This window comes from Aricia agestis, chromosome 11 (assembly GCF_905147365.1).
Source record: "Aricia agestis chromosome 11, ilAriAges1.1, whole genome shotgun sequence".
In the NCBI taxonomy this organism is placed as follows: Eukaryota; Metazoa; Arthropoda; class Insecta; order Lepidoptera; family Lycaenidae; genus Aricia; species Aricia agestis.
Window position 1 is genome coordinate 15958864 of NC_056416.1, and position 19593 is coordinate 15978456.

General features: G+C 38.3%; 1 protein-coding gene and 1 long non-coding RNA gene across 2 annotated transcripts in view; one reads left to right on the forward strand and one right to left on the reverse strand.

The window, feature by feature from the left end:
- The window catches only part of LOC121731478 (ras-related protein Rab-37), a 75899-nt gene that overhangs the window by 14371 nt on the left and 41935 nt on the right, over nucleotides 1-19593 (forward strand). The window contains exons 2-3 of the mRNA XM_042120910.1: nucleotides 2027-2176; nucleotides 6085-6195. Of these exons, the coding sequence (XP_041976844.1) occupies nucleotides 2027-2176; nucleotides 6085-6195 (261 nt within the window). The remainder of the gene's footprint in view (nucleotides 1-2026; nucleotides 2177-6084; nucleotides 6196-19593) is intronic.
- Nucleotides 539-19422, reverse strand: LOC121731480. The gene is made up of 3 exons (XR_006036242.1): nucleotides 19410-19422; nucleotides 2805-2811; nucleotides 539-1257 (listed from the first exon to the last, which is right to left on the reverse strand). It is a non-coding gene; the product is annotated as an uncharacterized LOC121731480 (long non-coding RNA).

The window sequence follows — 19593 nt, forward strand, 5'->3', positions numbered from 1 at the left end:
CCTTTTCTTGGGTCGGCCTCTGTTACGCCGACCATTCGGTAGCCACTCCGAAACGAGACGCGCCCACCTGTCCGGGTGCATACGGGAGACGTGCCCTGCCCAGCTCCACTTAAGGCTAGCTGCCTTTCTGCCTACGTCAACGAGCTTCGTTTGGGAACGCAGGGTGGTATTGCGGACGCGGTCAATCCTTTTTATACCTAGAAAGCTGCGTTTCATAGCTCGTTGGCAAACTCCGAGTCGGGACTTCTGTGAAGCTGTCAAAGACCAGGACAGGGCACCGTAGGTCAGAATAGGCAAGATACACATGTCGAGTTAACGTTTTAGGCATATTGGTAGGTCCCCTTGCATCAGATGTTTCATTGACCAAAAGCTTCTCCATGCCTTCTCAACACGTTGGTCTATTTCTTTGTCTTGCCTGTTATAAAAATATATTAGTTGGCCTAGATAAACGTACTCGTCGACATAGTGTATCTCCTCCCCATCCAAATCAAAACATAAGCATAAAAATTAAAAGAGATATTCACACTGACATAGTATGTACTACGTACTACTCGTAGACTCGACAACGCAACGCAATGCTTGGTCACATTCAACGTAATCTATATAGCAGCAGTGCACTTAGTCGCCCGCGAGCTCTTCTGCGCGCCAGACGTACCACAATCAAAAACGAAACCAAAAAAGTCGCAAAAATGCCTAGTTGTGGGTTAAGATACTGCAAAAATGATTCCAGTAATGCAACGGAATAACATTTCATCGGTATTAGCATTCTTATTTAATTATTTTCAATTAAAATACGAACATTCAATTACTAGGCGAAGACGCGCGCCATTTTGCATTGTCATAGAGTAGTAGATTCAGAGTGTAATGTAGGCAGAATACAGATCTATGATAAGACGACGATAAATGAAGTACTCACGTAGACGAGTTTGTATTTTGGTAATATGTATTTAAAATATTACGTACATTATACATGCGTACATTATAATAATTTTATTATGGTACATATTTGAAAATATTTAAGTAATTTAAATAAGGTAATTAGCTATAGTGTACTATGGATCCATATTTAATTATAAATTTTATAAAAAAGTGAAATTTTATTTTTATTTTATCCACTTACTCAAATAGATTCTGCATTCATTCGAGTGTAGGCACAAAACTGTGTCACTTCTGCGGTACTGATCTATAGCAATCACCGCCCCGCCTCCAACCCCGCTCATGCCTCAAGTGCGACATGTTTTTTGTTCGCAATAGCTGCTCTAGTACGTAGTACTTACTACCTCAGTGGATATTCATGTAAAAAATTTTAAAGTCAGAAAGACTGGGTATGTAGGCTGCGCTTGCTTTTCTGAGCATAGCTTCTGAAACCGGGGATTTAGACTGCCCGAGAATCCCAGGATGTACGATTGACATAATACGTGCGGTGCTCATTCGATTTAGTTGTGTTGACATGCGACGCTCCTGGGACAGTGTCGCGACGCCCCAGGGCGCACAGTTTAGGAAACCCTGGACTACATAATATATTATGTAGTATGTAGGACCAAAGTCCATTATCCGTGTAATCAGTATCGGCATCTGCTATAGTTAATTATGTTATTAATATCCACGCGCTGACAAATCTCCAATTAGTGCTCTGCTATGATTGGCTAGGTTTAGATTATTATTGATATAAACCGATTTTGCTGAAATTTAAATATATAAATTTGGTATGAAAATATTAAGTCCGGGGAAAGGATATAGGATACTTTTTAGTCCGGAAAATGAACCGCGTTTAACGAGTTTTGGTGCAATCGGACGTCATCTAGTACGTAACACGATATTTCCACAACTTAATCTACTAACCAGTGCCGGTTTTGACATTACCAGCGCCCTGGATGCGATTTCTTTACGAAAGGTGCTGGCAGCGCTAAAAAGGGGGCGCTTGCTGAGCTGTCGCTCAGTGTCGCCTCCCCTCTAACCTCGCTAGTCGCTACTGCTACTAACTTTAGGTCTTGTGGCAGCATAATAAAACCCATCATCATTCCAGCCGGGCACAGACGACAGCATGAGTGACGACGTGTTTGAGGACGAGCTGCGGGCGCCGGTCCGCCCCTCCCCGTCCCCCACCGGGTACAGGGACTACCGGCCCGAGACGCCCGTCCGACCGCCCGTGGACGAGGACATACCCATACATAAGGTACGCCGTACGCCGTTGTGACGCACTCTTCAAAAAGTACTCTAAAAACCAGAGTGGGCTTGTGGGCTAAAAGAAGTGGATGCCAGCAGTTTAGGTGTATGAGATAGTTGAAATGAACAGCCATTCATAAGCACCGTAGCCTGTTAGCTAAACCGAAACTATGAAACGGATCCAAATATCTTTTTTTTTTTAAGAAATAATTGCCCCCTTATTTCTTAAAAAAAAAAAGATATTTGGATCCGTTTCATAGTTTCGAGCAAATGGGTCACCTGATGGAAAGCAAGTTCCGTCGCCCATGGACACTCGCAGCATCAAAAGAGCTGCAGGTGCGTTGCCGGCCTTTTAATAAGGGAATAGGGTAATAGGGGAGGGTAGGGATGAGAAGGGAAGGGAAGGGAAGGAAATAGGGTAGGGGATTGGGCCTCCGGTAAACTCACTCACTCGGCGAAACACAGCACAAGCGCTGTTTCACGCCGGTTTTCTGTGAGAACTTGATATTTCTCCAGTCGAGCCGGCCCATTCGTGCCGAAGCATGGCTTTCCCACGTATATCTCTCACGTATCTTGTTGATATTTTCCCTATCGCCAACCCGCCGTCCACTGCTGAACGTAGGCCTGCCTCAATAAACGTCCATACTTCTTGGGCAGCCATCAATCCTCATGTATCCGCTGCCACCTTCTTCAAGCCAGTCCATCGAGCCGCAAGGCCACCTATGCTCCGTATACCTAATCGTACACTCCAACACTTGTCTCCATCGAACGTCAGTCCTCCACTTTTTAGGGTACTGATGTTTTTCACTACTAATGAATACGATTATAAAAGGGTATTCAAATATGTAAGCTAATTTGAACATCACAGTAATATAATTTTTCTCGTAAAATGTTCTACAAAGAGATAAATTGGCCTAATTTTTATTTCGTTCTTTACTTTGTCTGAATTCAGTGAAAAAATGCAAACAAACCTTTTCGTGGGACTGGTGAGACGGCAAAAATTAACAAGGTCTTCGCTGTAAAAGGAACAATTTTCTTTACATGATAATAATAATATTATATTCATAGACTTATTTATATATACTGTCGTATTACATAATATTTTTATAGCATACTAGCTGTCCCGGTGAACTTTGTGTCACTTTAAAACCTTCCCTGGACTTCTACGAATATTTTGAGACTAAAATTAGCCCAATCCGTTCAGCCGTTTTCGAGTTTTAGCGCGACTAACACAATTGGAAATCCATTTTTATTTTATTTATTAGTATGTTAGTTCATTTTAATTTAAGACGTTTTGCCGGCTTTATTTCATAATAATAATATCTAGAGTCTGTCTGTCTGTCTCTCTCCAGGCTGTAACTCAAGAACTCAAGAGTTGAAATGTTCACCGATTATCTGTTGCCGCTATCACAACAAATATTAAAATGAAAATAAAATTAATATTTAAGTGGGGCTCCCATACAACAAACGTAATTTTTTCGGCCTATTTTGCTCGATATCAATAATGGCAACAGGTAGGCACTTGAAATTTTCAAAAAAACCTTAGTGATATGTTGTCTTTAATAATGAATAGCTATTTGACCAAGCTACGCTCGGTATTCGATAAAACACGAATAAAATGACATTTTCTAAAAATGATTCCTAGCTAGATCGATTTATCGCCCCCGAAACCCCGTTCCAATACAAGAATCCGCGATCGAAGGATTATAACGTGTGCAACTTTTGGTCAAATTATTTACTGTACGTGCTATTAGCGCCCTCTGCTTCGACCTTTCTGTAATATTCCCCATTAAAAGGGCGCTAAATTATTGTACCCAGTACCTCAACTTTTGGAACAAGCACTGTTAAAAAGTAATGTTTTTACGAAAGTTTTTACAATAGTAAAAACTCCTAAATTCTCCAATACAGAAAAAAATGCCTAATTCATGAGAAAAACTTTATTCTTTAACTAGATGACGCCCGCAACTCCGTTGCGCCAAAATTCGTTTATCGGGCGGGAACCGTCCATTTTTCCGGGATAAAAAGAATCTAATGTCCTTTCCCGGGACTCAAACTATCTCCATACCAAATTTCAGCAAAATCGGTTCAGCGGTTTGGGCGTGAAGAGGTAACAGACAGACAGACAGACAGACACACTTTCGCATTTATAATATTAGTATGGATTTCCTACAACCTATCAACATTCTATGTCCACGGTCGCACTATTATTACTTTTCAAATCCACAAAGGAAAAGTTCATTAAAAATATCCGTCTAAAGCTTATCTCCTTTGTGGAAACTGAACTGAATATGAAATTTCAGACAGTTATTTATTAAACATCCAGACTCCAAAGTGAGAAGGATTATTGTATTTCGCTTTTATAACTTTTGACGTCATCGTAATCTAAATAAATGATTTTTAAATTATTCAAGAGCTTATACCAGCCTTTCCCAAAGTGGGCGATAACGCCCTCTTGTGGGCGCTGAAGGCCTAAAGGGGGGCGGTGTGGGACCCAGAAAAAAATGGGGGCGTTGTGTAGAGGCTTCAATTTAAAAGTAGGTGAAACAAAGGGGGCGCCAAATTTTTTTTCTCTCGAAGTGGGCGGTAGACAAAACAAGTTTGGGAACCCCTGGTTTATACTGATCTGCCCCCTTACCTTAGCTTAGCTTAGCTCTTATTTAGCAGTATTACTTTCAGATTTGGCACAAACAAAAAACATACTTACTTATTTAAACATTTAAATAAAATTGGAGTGTCTGTTTGTAATATGAATATTTAGATGGTACTTACACCAAAATAACAATAATTTTTAGAATTTTTGTCTGTCTGTATGTCTGTTTGTTTGTTCCGGCTAATCTCCGAAATGGCTGGACCGATTTTGACGGGACTTTTATTGGCAGATAGCTGATGTAATAAGGAGTAACTTAGGCTACTTTTTAACCGACTTCCAAAAAGGAGGAGGATATTTTTTTACTTTTTTATTTTTTACCTATGTATATACAGCTAGTGTTTATATAAAGAGAGATCATGTTTGCTTATACAAAATCCAAAAGTAATATTATTTATAGTTATATTGCTATAAGCATGGTACAGAATTTACGCTCTCGACAGACCAGAATTAACGACAGAACCAATTTTGATAAAATTTTTGTGTTTGTAAGCTGCAGCCGTGTTTAAAAATGATCTTAGCTGTGTAATCAATAATCATAATTATTTCGATTACTTAGAAAGACACCAGTTAAAGAGGCAGCTAGAGTTGGGCCTTTGTATAAAACTGACGGATGAACGCATGTAATATTGTGTAATTTGTAACGCACGTAAGAATTCAAATGATTTAATATCATACGTAAAGTGTTGTTTTTGATAATCTTACGATTACTACAGACTACAGAACTCATGCTCACCCTTCACCCTTCTGATATTAAAAAGTATAAATTATTAGAATAAATACTTTTAATATCTGAATGGGCTAATGAGTCTAAACAATTATTTATTATTTCCGATTAAATAAGAAGTTCCACCAAGAAGTGACAGTACATCAGCGTTGCCAGACGTCCCGATTTTGGCGGGACGTCCCGATTTTTTCATCAAAATTGAATTTTCCGCGCGGAAAGGCTCAGTCCCGCTTTTCGGGGAAAGCCCGAACGTACTTGCAGCGTACTGAGAAAGAAAGGTGCTTAATGAAGATAAAAGTGTGGGAGATAGAGGGGTGGATTTTATTTGGCTACTTTAGATGTCACGTAAACGTTATTTTAATGCAAATAAAAAGATAAAACTCAATTTTTTTTTTGATTTTATACCTTTTTTTACTTTGTCCCGCTTTTGACCGAAGAGTCCCGCTTTTTCACTCAAAAAGTTCCAAAGTCCCGACTTGGCACAAAAAAAAATCTGGCAACGCTGCAGTACATTCAATATCTTATCAATAATTATTTATTTCAGACAATCCTGCTGGGCGACAGCGGCGTGGGCAAGACGTCGCTGCTGGTGCAGTTCGAGACCGGCAAGTTCCAGCCCGGGAACTTCTCAGCCACCGTGGGGATCGGCTTCACGGTGAGTACTGATGATGATGAGTAACGAGCGGCGAATAACCTCATAAGTAGTCATTAGCAATGTGGACCGTGCTCGTGAATGTTGAACGTCAATATGTTTTGATCCTGTGAGTTACAGAAAGTACAGCTATTATAGTGAGAGTAAAGCGCGTCCACCGGCAAGTGCAACATCATCATCACTACAAAACAAAGTCGCTTTCTATGTCCCTATGTCCCTTTATATGCTTAAATAAGCTTAAATATAAACTACGCGACTGTTGTTGTTGATGATGATGCGTTTTGGAACGAAGTTCTTTATCGCGCGTTCGGCGTAAAGAAGGCTATATTTTTACCTCGACACTTTTTATTAGTACCTGCATGGTAGAGGCAGAGGGCGTTGATAGTATTCCTGTGCGTCAACTAGATGGCGTTTTTTTTTAAACATTTTTTTACGGGTTTTTTTTGAAAATAAGAAGTAACTGCGTTCCATTCGGGTGTCCCTTGACACCTCTCCAGTTTTCTTTTTTTTTAATAGAGTGATTGAAGAGGAAGGTTTACAAGTATAACAACATCCATTAAATAGTGGAGAAATACTAATATTTTTGAGGCTTCTATAAATGTGACGTGGTAAATAATTACATTTTTTCCGCTTACAAACGCAGGCTGAATGAATATTACCAACGAGAATCTTCCCCCGTTTACGGTTTGTGTTATGTCAGCACACTGGGGCTGAGGTAAACCATCGGTGAAATGAAATAGTTGTGATGCGTGAACTGAAATACTGAGGGATACTATCATATTTTCGTGTCAAAATGGAACATGTCCATTCTACAAAATTAAATTCAAATTTTTAGAACCTATCAAATAGCAAAAAAGTATATATTATACAGGGTGTAACAAAACTAAGCGATAATACTTTAGGATGTGTACGAGTTCCTTGTAGAGGGAAAACGCTGGGGCGCTTGCCCATACAAAAGTGAAAAAAAATTGGTCTTCCAGCGCTGCTACTTTCAGAGTTTTCAGAACTCTTTATAGGGACACACCCTAACACACCCTAAAGTATTATCACTATCTCCGTCGCTCCTTTCCCCATCCCCTTTCCACGCCAAGCGGTCTTCGAAGAAAGGATTTTTCAAAACGATAGTTTAAGAGCCCATATGACCCTAACTTGACTATATACTTTAACCTAGATCTCAAAATCTGTAAGGTCTAGAAAACTGATTTTTTGACACAAGTAACTTCAGTTCATAAAGATTAAATGCTCAAGACGTAAACACGATTACTCAAAAAATGCTCGATAGTTTCTTTTTTACAAAAAACCTTGTTTTAGACACATTTTTGCTTGGATCTTCGAAGTTTGCTGTCTTTTCTTTAATATTTTTTAATATCTAAAAAGGTATTGATAAAACCTAAATTTGCTCAAAACACTTTTTTCATAATCATTATAGTTCGTCTTTTATTCAAGTAAAACTAACTCGGCGATGATTCCGCGCCGTCCTTTTTCACCTGGCATATGAAAGACGGGCGTGAGTGTGAAGAGATAAGGACGATGTTTGATTTTTAGAGTCAGGTGAGCTCTTAAGTTTCCTGGGTCTTTGATGTAAATAAAAAATTTCGTGTGTAATATAGATCCAAATAATATAGTCGTAGATGGGTGTGCAATTTGTAAATCTCGATTAAAATAACATACATTCACGCGGACGAAGTTGCGGGCAAGAGCTAGTGTGTTACATATTAAAGTTATGAGTTTATGACCCTTGTCTAGAGACTATAGGGTTCACTGTAAAAGGAGGAACGCTTAAAGAGCTTTTTTTGTGATTTGTATGGACAATCGCTCGAGTGTCATGGATTTTCCCATAGGCACAAGAGTTAAAAAAAGTTACTCTTTCAGCGCTGCTACTTTCACAGTGAACTCTATGTTAGGAACACCTACATGCCAAACTTCTAAATTATTATCTATTAGTTTGTTACAGTCTGTATACGTCAAATATACGTTTTATACCTACGTTGGTTTGACGTTAAACGAAAATTCTATTTGGCAAAAAAGGACTGGATGAAATATATAACGAATTTCATTAGATTTTAACAGTACATTCTATGGCAACATACTAGTATATAAATATTAAATGTGTAAATCTAATTGATGAACTATAATTACTATGGTGCGACCAGTTTAAGCGCGACCTTCGTAGCATACTAAATGTATGTTACGAGAGTCACGCTTTAAGTGGTCAGAGTATAATTATGTTCTATAGTTAGTAGTTACTCTGTTAACATTTAAATTACATAACTGACTGAAAATCTAGCTCACCAGCCGCCAAATGTTACCGGTTAAATAACTTACCCAATAATTTGAACCTACAAATAGCCTTATGAGGATACAACAGCGGCTAGAGAAATGAAAAAAAAGTACGTGTAATATCTATAGCTGTCTCCCTTACCTCAAGCCTATACCGCAGAACGCGATAGAGACAACTGCAGAAAATCCAGAAAATCAACGATTCGTTGTCCCCTGATACCTTCTCCAAAACTTAACCGATTTACTTTATGAACGCAACGACTGCAGAGTGGGAGTGAGTGGGAGAGCCATGCTTCGGCACGAATGGGCTGGCTCGACCGGAGAAATACCACGTTCTCACAGAAAACCGGCGTGAAATAGTGCTTGCACTGTATTTCGCCGAGTGAGTGAGTTTACCGGAGGCCCACCCCTACCCTATTCCCTTCCCTACCCTCCCCTATTCCCTTCACTTCCCTTCCCATCCCTACCCTCCCCTATTACCCTATTCCCTCTTAAAAGGCCGGCAACGCACTTGCAGCTCTTCTGATGCTGCGAGTGTCCATGGGCGACGGAAGTTGCTTTCCATCAGGTGACCCGTTTGCTCGTTTGCCTCCTTATTTCATAAAAAAAAGAGTGCTGACGTAGTTGAACTGTAGTCTGTATATTGTATAGGTACTCTGATGACGCTCCCGACTCCGTTGCGCCAAAATTTCTTTATCGCGCGAGAACCGTACATTTTGCCGCGATAAAAAGTATCCTATGTCCTTTCCCGGGACTCAAAGTATCTCTGTACCAAATTTTAACAAAATCGGATCAGTGGTTTGGCGTGAAGAAGTAACAGACAGCCAGATACACTTTAAAATTAGATATTGTGGATTGTCACATCATACTTAGCCACATGTTGATTGTTGTTGTATCTACAATGTGGGTCCATGTTCGATGTGTGATGTACTGCAAATGTACTGTTTCTCGACAGTACAAAATGTTTTTTCAAGAATCTATGCTGTCCCACTGCTGGGTAAAGGACATAAAATATATAATATAATAATAGCTCCCACACCCGTTTCGGTGACGGTGACTGGTTTCATTGAAACCAGACCAGCTACGCAGGAGAAATTTTATAGTGCCCAAGTGTGTGCGCAGTACACAAGAGCACTCTCTATTCCTTCACTCTCATAACCCAGTGGGACGGAAGACCGACACGACCGGCGAGAGATCAGACGCAGGACCGACTTTTTACATGCCTATCCGACGCATGGATCATCTTACTTGTCAGACAATCAGGTGATCAGCCTGCATTGTCCTAACCAAACTTGGAAATAACATGTTTCCAACGCGGGAATCGAACCCACGAGCTACGAGTCAAGAGCCGCGCTCTATACCATTAGACCACGGAGGCGAGGCGTCACATATAAAATATAATGTTTATTAAATAGGTAATATTACATGAGAAGTGGTATCCGACAACTGGCGAGTATCAAAAACATTAACAAAAACATTAATTAATATTAAGTTTCCAACAGGTAGGTATTAAGAGTTAAGACAAATGTTATTATGAATATTAATTAAAATTATTTTCCAACATTAAGGTGCTCATGCATTACCGAAGCGACCGGCGAGCGCGACTGCAAAGGCGAACCGCGACCAAATTGTCAGTAAAACGTTAGAAAATAATGAGACAATTAGAAAAATAGTATTGAAAGCATATTAATATGTATTATTTAACATCTAGAAAATTCATTCTGATTTAGAAAACATATTTTGATAAATATAACGAATAGGGCCTGATATATTGGCTGAAAGCTCTGCCATTGCCACTGTCTCGTCACTCTACTCCAGTGTTTCCCAAAGTTGTTTAGGTAGACGCCCAGGTGTACAAGCGAGACTAGACTAGATGGACGAGGGGTGACAAAAAATGGGGGTCTACAATTGTAAGGGGGTCCATGTAAATTAATTTGGTTAGCAGTGAAGATTTTTTTTGTGTAGACTTGATTTCTCTTATTAGAAAGCATAGGCCAGGGGTGGCGAACCAAGGCGGGGTTCGCCAACTCTGGCCTATGTTTTCTAAACAACATGCCACTTTTCTCAATCTATACTTATAAAATTACATGTCCTGACTGACTGACTGACTGATTCATCATCGCTGAGCAAAAACTATAAAAGTTACAGCCACGAAATTTGGTGAGTAGGGTTGTTTTATTAAGTAGACACCCACTAAGGAAGGAATTTTAAAAATTTTATCCCGAAGGGGGTGAAATAAGGGTTGAAAGTTTTAATGAAAGTCCGTCATTTCTTGATTTAGAAAGATGAAACTTTATTTTTGGGTTACTGATTAGAAATGAATGGATATGTATTTAAGCGTTTTTGGAAATTCTACCCCCAAAGGGGTGAAATTGGGGTTGAAAGTTTGAATGAAACTCCGTTATTTCTTGAGTTAGAAACATGAAATTTTATGTTTGGGTTACTGATTAAAAATGATTGGATACGTGTTTAAGCGTTTCTGAAAATTCTCCCCCCAAGGGGGTGAAATAGGGGTTGAAAGTTTAAATGAAAGTCCGTCATTTCTTAAGTTAGAAACATGAAAGTTTATTTTTGGACTGCTGATTAAAAATGAATGGATAGGTATTTAAGCGTTTTTAGAAATTTGTTTTTTTTTTGTATAAGATTCTATCATTGAGAGATCGACCTACTGGACTTTTAAAATATTGTATATTTATGGAGTTATTGAGAAAAAACTAATTTGGCGATGAATCCGCGTCGTTCTTTTTCACCTGGCATATGAAAGACGGGCGTGAGTGTGAAGTTGCGGTCTGAATTGACCCTTAGTGTTTAGTTAGTGCTCCTGTCACGTGATACATACATTTTACTTAAGCTAACTGTTAACTTGGTTTAGAGCTGGATTCTCATACTTCAAAGCTGTAAAGAAACAAGTAATATTCGCAGAATCTCTTACGTATGTTATAATTGTTTAGTTAAATGTATTTTCTTACCACTGAAGAAGTTAGGGTCAGGTCACATAAACTTTTTTTTATTATATGAGTTACTTTATGTAGCTGTACAATCAATGACATGTACATGGAAATGTCCAGTGCCGGTTTTAGCACTACCAGCGCCCTGATCGAGATTTCTTCGGCACCCAGGGTGCCATTTTTATCCGACGCCCTGGGCTGTCGCTCTTCCCCCTGACGTAGCTACTGGAAATGTCATCGCGTCGCGAAAACATTATTTTATCTATCTCTCTATACCTTTACTTCTCTACCTGTCTATAGCATATGCTATAGACTATAGACAGACAAAGATAAGCTTAGATGGACCAATACAAGCTATTACAAACGTGTAGATGGGCTGCACGTTCGTAATTGCTTGTATTGGCTCATCATTGGCCAACGTGCAGAGGCCGCTTATATCCGCCAGAGTGTGTATGAAAGCTAAACATTTTAATCTAACACTTAGGCCTCTATAAAGTTAAAGCTAACTCGCAGGCCTTCTTAGTTAACAGTGTGAGGAGGGAGCAATAAAGTTGTTCACAAGTCACAACATCTCAAATAAACAACTAACGAACCACTTCTCACAAACGATTTAACAACCAATAGGCGTATTGCATATTTAGCAGGGCTGGTTTTAGGACTACCAGCGCCCTGGGCGAGATTTTTTCGGCGTTCAGGGTGCTGATAGTGCTGAAAAATTTTGGCGCCCTTTTGTTTGCCAGCATCGACTTTCAGTTTAACTTGAAACGCACAACTAACACGCAACGAGCGAGGCAAAACACTATCGTCTTGAGTAAGCGCGGCAAACATACCAAGTGGCGAGGCGCCTTTCAGCATCGACAAAAACCGACAACGCTGGGCTCGGGCCGCGGCACGCTCGGGCGAGGCACGTCTTGACCGACCCCCTTAGACAAGTGGCAAAACGCTAACGCTAACGCTAGCGCTAACGCTACAAAATGTATGCGATTTGACATAAGTCATCGCTTCGCTAGCGAATACTAATGTCAAATCCATACATTTTGTAGCGCTAGCGTTAGCGTTAGCGTTTTGCCACGTCTTGTCTACGGGGGCAGGCGGGTACACTGCCGCCGCTGTCCGCTGTGTACAATCCGCCGACTCGCCCTCGGCGAGCATGCCTCGCCCGTTTGACGCGCGCGGCGGGTCTCGCCCGAGGCTGCTCGCTTGGTGTGGACCCGCCTAATGCCTCGCCTGTTTGCCGCGCGCGGCGGGCCTCGCCCGAGGCTGCTTGCTTGGTGTGGACCCGCCTGCCGAGGATTTCCTTGCGAGGCTGCTCGCTTGGTGAGTACGCGGCTAATTATGTTGAATACTGTAGCATGTATATTGTGTATACGTAAATACATATACCAATATTTTTTAAATCATAAGATTTAGGAAAATATTATTAAATTGAAGAGTGGCTAAAATGTTTGGAAACTAAGACGACGTAGTACATCAGCTCATAATAATAAAGCCGGGACACATAAGTCGGTTGCCCGCTTCGATCACGTATATTAGTGATCGAAGGTTGCCCGCTAATGTAGAGGAGACTGTAGAGCCTGCAACAGTAATTTGCTAATTTGTTAAGAGGATACACCAGGGGCGAGAGAAATTGAAAATAGGTATTTGAAAATGTATTGCTGTCTCACCAATCTCAAGTCTCCCACCGCAGAGCGCGATAGAGACAACACGACAAAAGTTCTAATAAAATAACAGAAAATCTTCGATTCGTTGTCCGCTGATTCCTTCTCCAAAACTTAACCGATTTAAGTACTTTTTTCATTAAGAAATAAAGCAAGGCTTGAGCTGTGTTCCTATGTTTTATTTTGTATATTTTAGCCAGTTTTGTTTTCTGGGTGTTTGAACACAAAGGAAAATCTTGCCATTTTTTTGGGTTTTTGGACCTTCTTATCTTTTTTAATAATAAAATTATGAAAAAAAGAAAACATAGGGACATGCTAATAGTGGCCAAAGATATTCAGGAAAAAAATCATAACTCTACCGGCATTATCCAGGGAGGAAACAGGGGACAGCGTTTGTATGGAAAAATGGCGGTGTGGACTCCTCTTAATTTCTAATTTCCTTGCAAAATTAATAAACAAACTTAATTTTAATTAATTTTTGTTTTATGGATTAAAAAATACTTCAAATAATAATGAACAGTGATATTTACATAGGCTTTGTAACATGAAAGGGCTCTGGCTATATAATAGAGAAAAGAATAGTTTAAATAATATTATAGCTTAATTCTATAGTATGATATTATGGCAACGATGGAACAATTTTCTTAATAATTAATGATTTTTTGTTAACAAATTTTGTACTTTAAGGATTATGTATTAAGCCTTAAAGGGGATAAGCAGAAAAACTCATTGTAATGAAAACAAAAATATACATTGCGTAGGTATTGAAAGTATGAAAGTAAATATTATGTTTTGAGCACACATGAACGTGAGAGAGTACGACGCGGTTTTCAATAATTATTTGCTATTTGAGATTGAACACAAATATTATGAAGCTTTTGAAGTTTCAAAATAATTTCACAAGCGCTTTTAATATTTTATAGTATTGCAAAAGTAATTATATATTCATTATAATGTTAAAAATATTTTGAATATTTGTAGAAGTATTGTAACTGTACAAGATTATTTAAAACTCACTAATATAAGTACATTAAAAATTATATGAAACTAGATTAAATAAGCTTGTCACGCAGGAACTGTACATTTTACCGGAATAACAACTATCCCATGTCCTTTCCGAGAATAACTTAATTTTTTATAAACATATTGTCACTTGCTTCTAGGTATAATAGTTATATCTACTTAGCTGAGTAATTTATTAAAGTTTAGTTAAAGAAGGTTCAAGATTTAAGAGGCAAAGCCCATACATTATATTATAATTATATTGTCGCATTTATAACATTCAGTACTTATATATACCTAAGTATAAGTATACCTCTTTAAACCCGCTCTCATACTTAACACTGTTAAACTTTTTTAAGCAAGCAATTTTAAGTTATCTCATACCGGACGAACTTCTATGAACTTCCTTTGATTACATTCGAAGCTTCAAGCTACGAATAGTAAAATATGCTCGAGATTTGAGCTCTACTTAACTTAGTTCAATCTTCTTGTAAACAAAAAGACAAACTGAAAATGAACTTTATAAGGTTACTAGCTGTCCCGGAAAACGTTCCTTTGCCATAATATAAAGTATTTCGCCCATATTATTTTATTGAAGTGACTAAATAAGTATGTCACCATGGCAACGTCCATCGCTATCCCGTCGCACAAACAATGGTCGCCGTCTGTCTCGAGTTGTAATAATTTACTATTATTTATTAAACAAATGCACTTATCAATATAAAAAGTACCCAGTAGCCGATTCTCAGACCCACTGAATATGCATATAAAATTTGGTTAAAATCAGTAAAGCCGTTTCGGAGGAGAACGCGGCCTAACATTGTGACACGAGAAATTTATATATAAGATTTACACTTAAATAAACAGGTATAATACATATTACAGAGGTTCAATAATCCATACTAATATTATAATAAATGTGAAAGTGCGTCTGTCACTTCTTCACCTTAAAACCGCTGAGCCTATTTTGCTGAGTTGCTGACTTTTAGTATGAGAATCACAGAAATCTAATCAACCTACAGGTTTTCTCAAAAATATCTTAGAAAATAAAAATTTTCACTGAATTCACAGTAAAAAAATATTAAAATTTTAGATATTCCAATGAAATGGCATTTTAGTTATTGAATATTTTATGAACAAAATATGTACCGACATTTTTATTTTTTAGAATGTCTGCTAAAGCTTTCCCCTGGCTGTACATGACGGCTAAAATTTATATTTTTTCATTCTTTGTTCTAGACTTTTACACTAAAACTCAATATAGCTGTAGGTATTCAATCTACAGGCAGAACAATCAAATATATGAAAAACGAATGTTAAAACCTGCTGCGATAGGCTCAGAAAGTACTAAAGTGATTTTGATGACAACAACAACATTTGACCACGGGGTTATTGCACGACGGTGATTTCCTTTAGCGGAAAATCGTAGCCTATGATCATTATCTACTTGGGTACTTAGTCTAAGCCCTAAGGTATCAAAAACTTGAACTTAATGTTAAACATCGTTAGGACGTATGACACATAAGGCGCTATGCCAATTCTTTTTGATTTCTTCACCATCAATATTATCGAAAGCATTTGTCAAATTACCCAGGTGGATATCCACTTGTCTAAGCACCCCGGTAATTAATATAGACAAAACTCTCACACTTCATCACACAACGTTACCCGGGTGACGGAGCGGGGGGCGGGGGGTGCTCTAGAGCGGTCTCCTCCGGGATGCGAGCCGGGATCAGTCGAGACGCGACCACCAGGCGAGCAGACCGACCAGGAGGTGTTTGCAAAAACGCGCGAAACTTGCGACGAGTGATCAGTGCAGTGCTTTGTTGTTTATGGTTGCCTAATTCGGTTGTGCGGGTTAGAAAGAACTTTTTTTTTTTTTTTTTTTAATAACATACTTAAATAGGTGAGGTACGAACAAATTTTAAGAATTTAGGGTCTGTCCAGTTCATATATTTTTTTTACTATTTAATTTTTTGATGATTTATTTTTAATTTTAATAAAATATTTCTGAACCTGAGACGAATTCGAAAAAGAAAGCTGAAGAAAGTTAACTTTTTATAACATAACCATTTTAACATAACCATAAAATCATTAAAATATTCAGCCAACAAAGGGCTCATTTTTATAAGTCAGTTAAAAACCAAGATAATCCGATAAACTCCTATTTAAATACAAGGAAATAAAGAACCATAAATAATTTAATGGTTAACGTTCAACGGCAGTTTCTTTTCGAGTTTTATGAAGGTATTGTCTAGCAAAATAACGCTTACAAAACGTCACTTGCATTACTTTGTATACAAAAGACTGGAGATTGAATGTTATACAATTTAATAATTAATAATTATACAAAAAGGAAAAGTATGGTCTGTCAAGAAAGTCATGACAGGCGGGAACATTTTTAAATGAAATAAAAAATAAGAGAACTTTATTAATTCGACATAAAAATGTGCAAGGTGACAATATTTAAAATGTAATAAGCGTTCTCTGTAAAACACAACAAAAAATAAAAATACACCTTTTATGCGTGATTACGTTTAGAAAATTTTCCCGCCTGTCATGACTTTCTTGACGCACTATAAAATCCAAATTCCGATCAAATGTTACTCCAAAACAAAAATCGCCCGCGTAAAAAATGTATTTCGCAGTAACCGTATATTTTCCCCCAAAAAGTAGCTTCCATCCCTATCTGTGCCGAATTGATATTCGGACCAGATATAGAGTAGATTTTTATGGTTAAAAATCGGTCCCGTACTTCGTGAGATTTTTTGAACACGTTTATAACATTTTCCCCGTTTTTTTTTTTACATTTTCCTCCAATTCTTCGCTCCTATTGGTCGCAGCGTGATGTTTAATAGCCTGGCTTCCTCGATAAATGGATTATTCAATACAAAAAAAAATCAATTCGAACTAGTAGTTCCCGACATTAGCGCGTTCAAACAAACAAAACTTTCTAGCGTTTTAATACAAAAATAATATAGGATTTGTGGCTCTATACCCTTGGTCGTTAAATTGCGGCCCGCGACAAAGTAAAGTATTTGAAAGTTCAACTACATACAATGGTTAAAAATTACGCCATATTTAATGACTAGCTGTTGCCCGCGACTTCGTCCGCGTGGACTTCAGTTTATAGCGCGCGATGTCAACAAAATTGGTGTCAAAAGCTTTTATAAAAAAACACTGGTACCCCTTAAATCAAAACACCCAAAAACAGCTGAGCCGTGTGCACATAACTTATTTCATTTTTTTAAATTAACTTTATTTATGCCAAATTTTAAAGTATATTAAGCCCCCCAATTGCACAACTTTACCCATAAACTATTTATCATTGATAGGTTTAAGGTTACGTCACTGCATACTGCATTTAAATAGTAAATACGGAGTCATTTCATTACGTAACAAAGAAATAACAATTGAAAATTAGAAATCCTAATGTAAGATGATACCACCTCTTATAGAAAGACTTTTGAGCAAGCGTCAGCGCGATGTAGGAGACGGCACGGCGCCCTCTATTATGCGTTTTTGGAACTTACAACCCTTTTTTCCAGTTAAAAAGTAGCCTATGTCCTTTCTCAGGCTTTAGATTATCTGTGTACAAAATTTCATTACAATCGGTTCGGTAGTTTTGGCGTGAAAGCGAGACAGACAGACAGACAGAGATACTTTCGCATTTATAATATTATAGTATAGATAGTATAGATATAGATAAACGTAACTGACCAATTCTGGCCGGTTATCGTTAAGAACCTTAATTTAATGTTTAGTTGACAAATGCCAAAATAATAACCTAATCTAGTTGTTTTATGGTGTGAAGCATTTCACTCATAGGGCCTGATTATACCTATCGAGTAGGCGAGACAGTGTTCTCGACCAAAAAAATTTGCCGAGGTTACTGTCTCGCCACTTTACTCGGTAGGTGTAAAAAAGGCATTAGTGTGGATCTTTTCTTGAAACGCCCTTCACATACTCTGCGGCCCGGAGGTGGCAGTCACTTTGTCATGTATGGCCCTTGGCCAGTAAAGTGTGACGACCGCTGCTGTATACTGTATAGTGCAGGGGTTCCCAAACTGTGTTGTTGGGGAAATGGTTGTTTGTATAATTTGGTCAATTACAAATACTCAAATAGTTGTCCAAAAAGAGTTCAATTTGTTTAACTGTTGACGTTGAGTTTGCAATTACGAGTTAAAAATTATGATAAAAATAATTTGCGCAAATGATGCTCGAACAAATTACACAAGTTTTTCTGAAACTTTGGGGATCTCTCTTAAATGAGATTCGGTGAAATTTGATACCTGATGCACAGAATAATTTAGGGGCCCAAATCCTTCGGGTCATTTGTGGACGGCCCTTTGAACGAGTACGCGACAGAAGAGCCTTCAGCGAAACGGGACACCTGACAATTAGTGTCAATTTACAAAGGATAGCTTATTGTTCAGATATGCAATTTCAACAGCAAATAGCTCACCCAGTGCGTACCCAGGATTTCAGCTAGGGGGGAGGGGGGGGGGGCAGCTAAAGCCCCCTTTATTGAAACAAAAAATCATGAAAATTGACTTTTATTAATGTGACTGAAAATATATTTTGTTTCCAACACTTCATTTTGCGCAGAGTAGGCAACACGTTTCTAATTCCCACTTGCCAGGAAAGTTTACGTTTATTTTATCTTCCAGGGGGGGGGGGGCTGGGGCTGCCCCCCCCCCCCCTTGCCCCTGGTAATTAGAGATTATTACGCGATTATTATATGTACGCCCATGGTAATTAGAGATTTATTACGCGCAGTAATTTCGCGGAATATTTCTAAAATAAAACATACTAAATTCCGCAAAGTACCGCCTGATTCTATTAACTAGAGATAGACTTTAGAAGTTGGTGCTGCTATATTTCAAACGTGACATTACTATCAGAGACATTGTATTCATAGACGGATAGAGCCTACGCAGTTTGGTAGGACTATGCCAAGCCCGGATTATAACTAACATTGACTTGACATAACACGACCAAATTACATAGATCCACCAGATCTTCGATCACTAATATACAAGATACACAGTCCGCGGCAAAAAACGACCTCACTAAAAGAGCACCAAACGCAACATTCTGGTGGACTTTCGATTTAGTAGTGCTCGAACGCTCCGCTGGGAAACATGTCCCAGTGCTCGTTCAACAATTGTAAAAATCATACGTTTAAAACGCAAAAAAAGGATGGAATTTCATATTCCCGGTAAGTATTAAATTTATCCTAATATATTTCATACAATTGTATTATAAGAAATCAACAAAAAAACAGTTTTAAAATTAAGTTGTAAATAAATCAACACGAGGTATAAACCATCTCAATTGCGAATACTCATACTAAAGGTACTTATCGTAGTTTATCATGCCCACTTGAAATGTTCGGGTTATACATTGTGTTTCTGTTCCATTTGGTGGAGTCGCTATTAATTATTATTTATTTTATTGAGGAATATATTTTTTCAGGTTTCCTCGAGATCCAGTTAGATGTGGAGATTGGA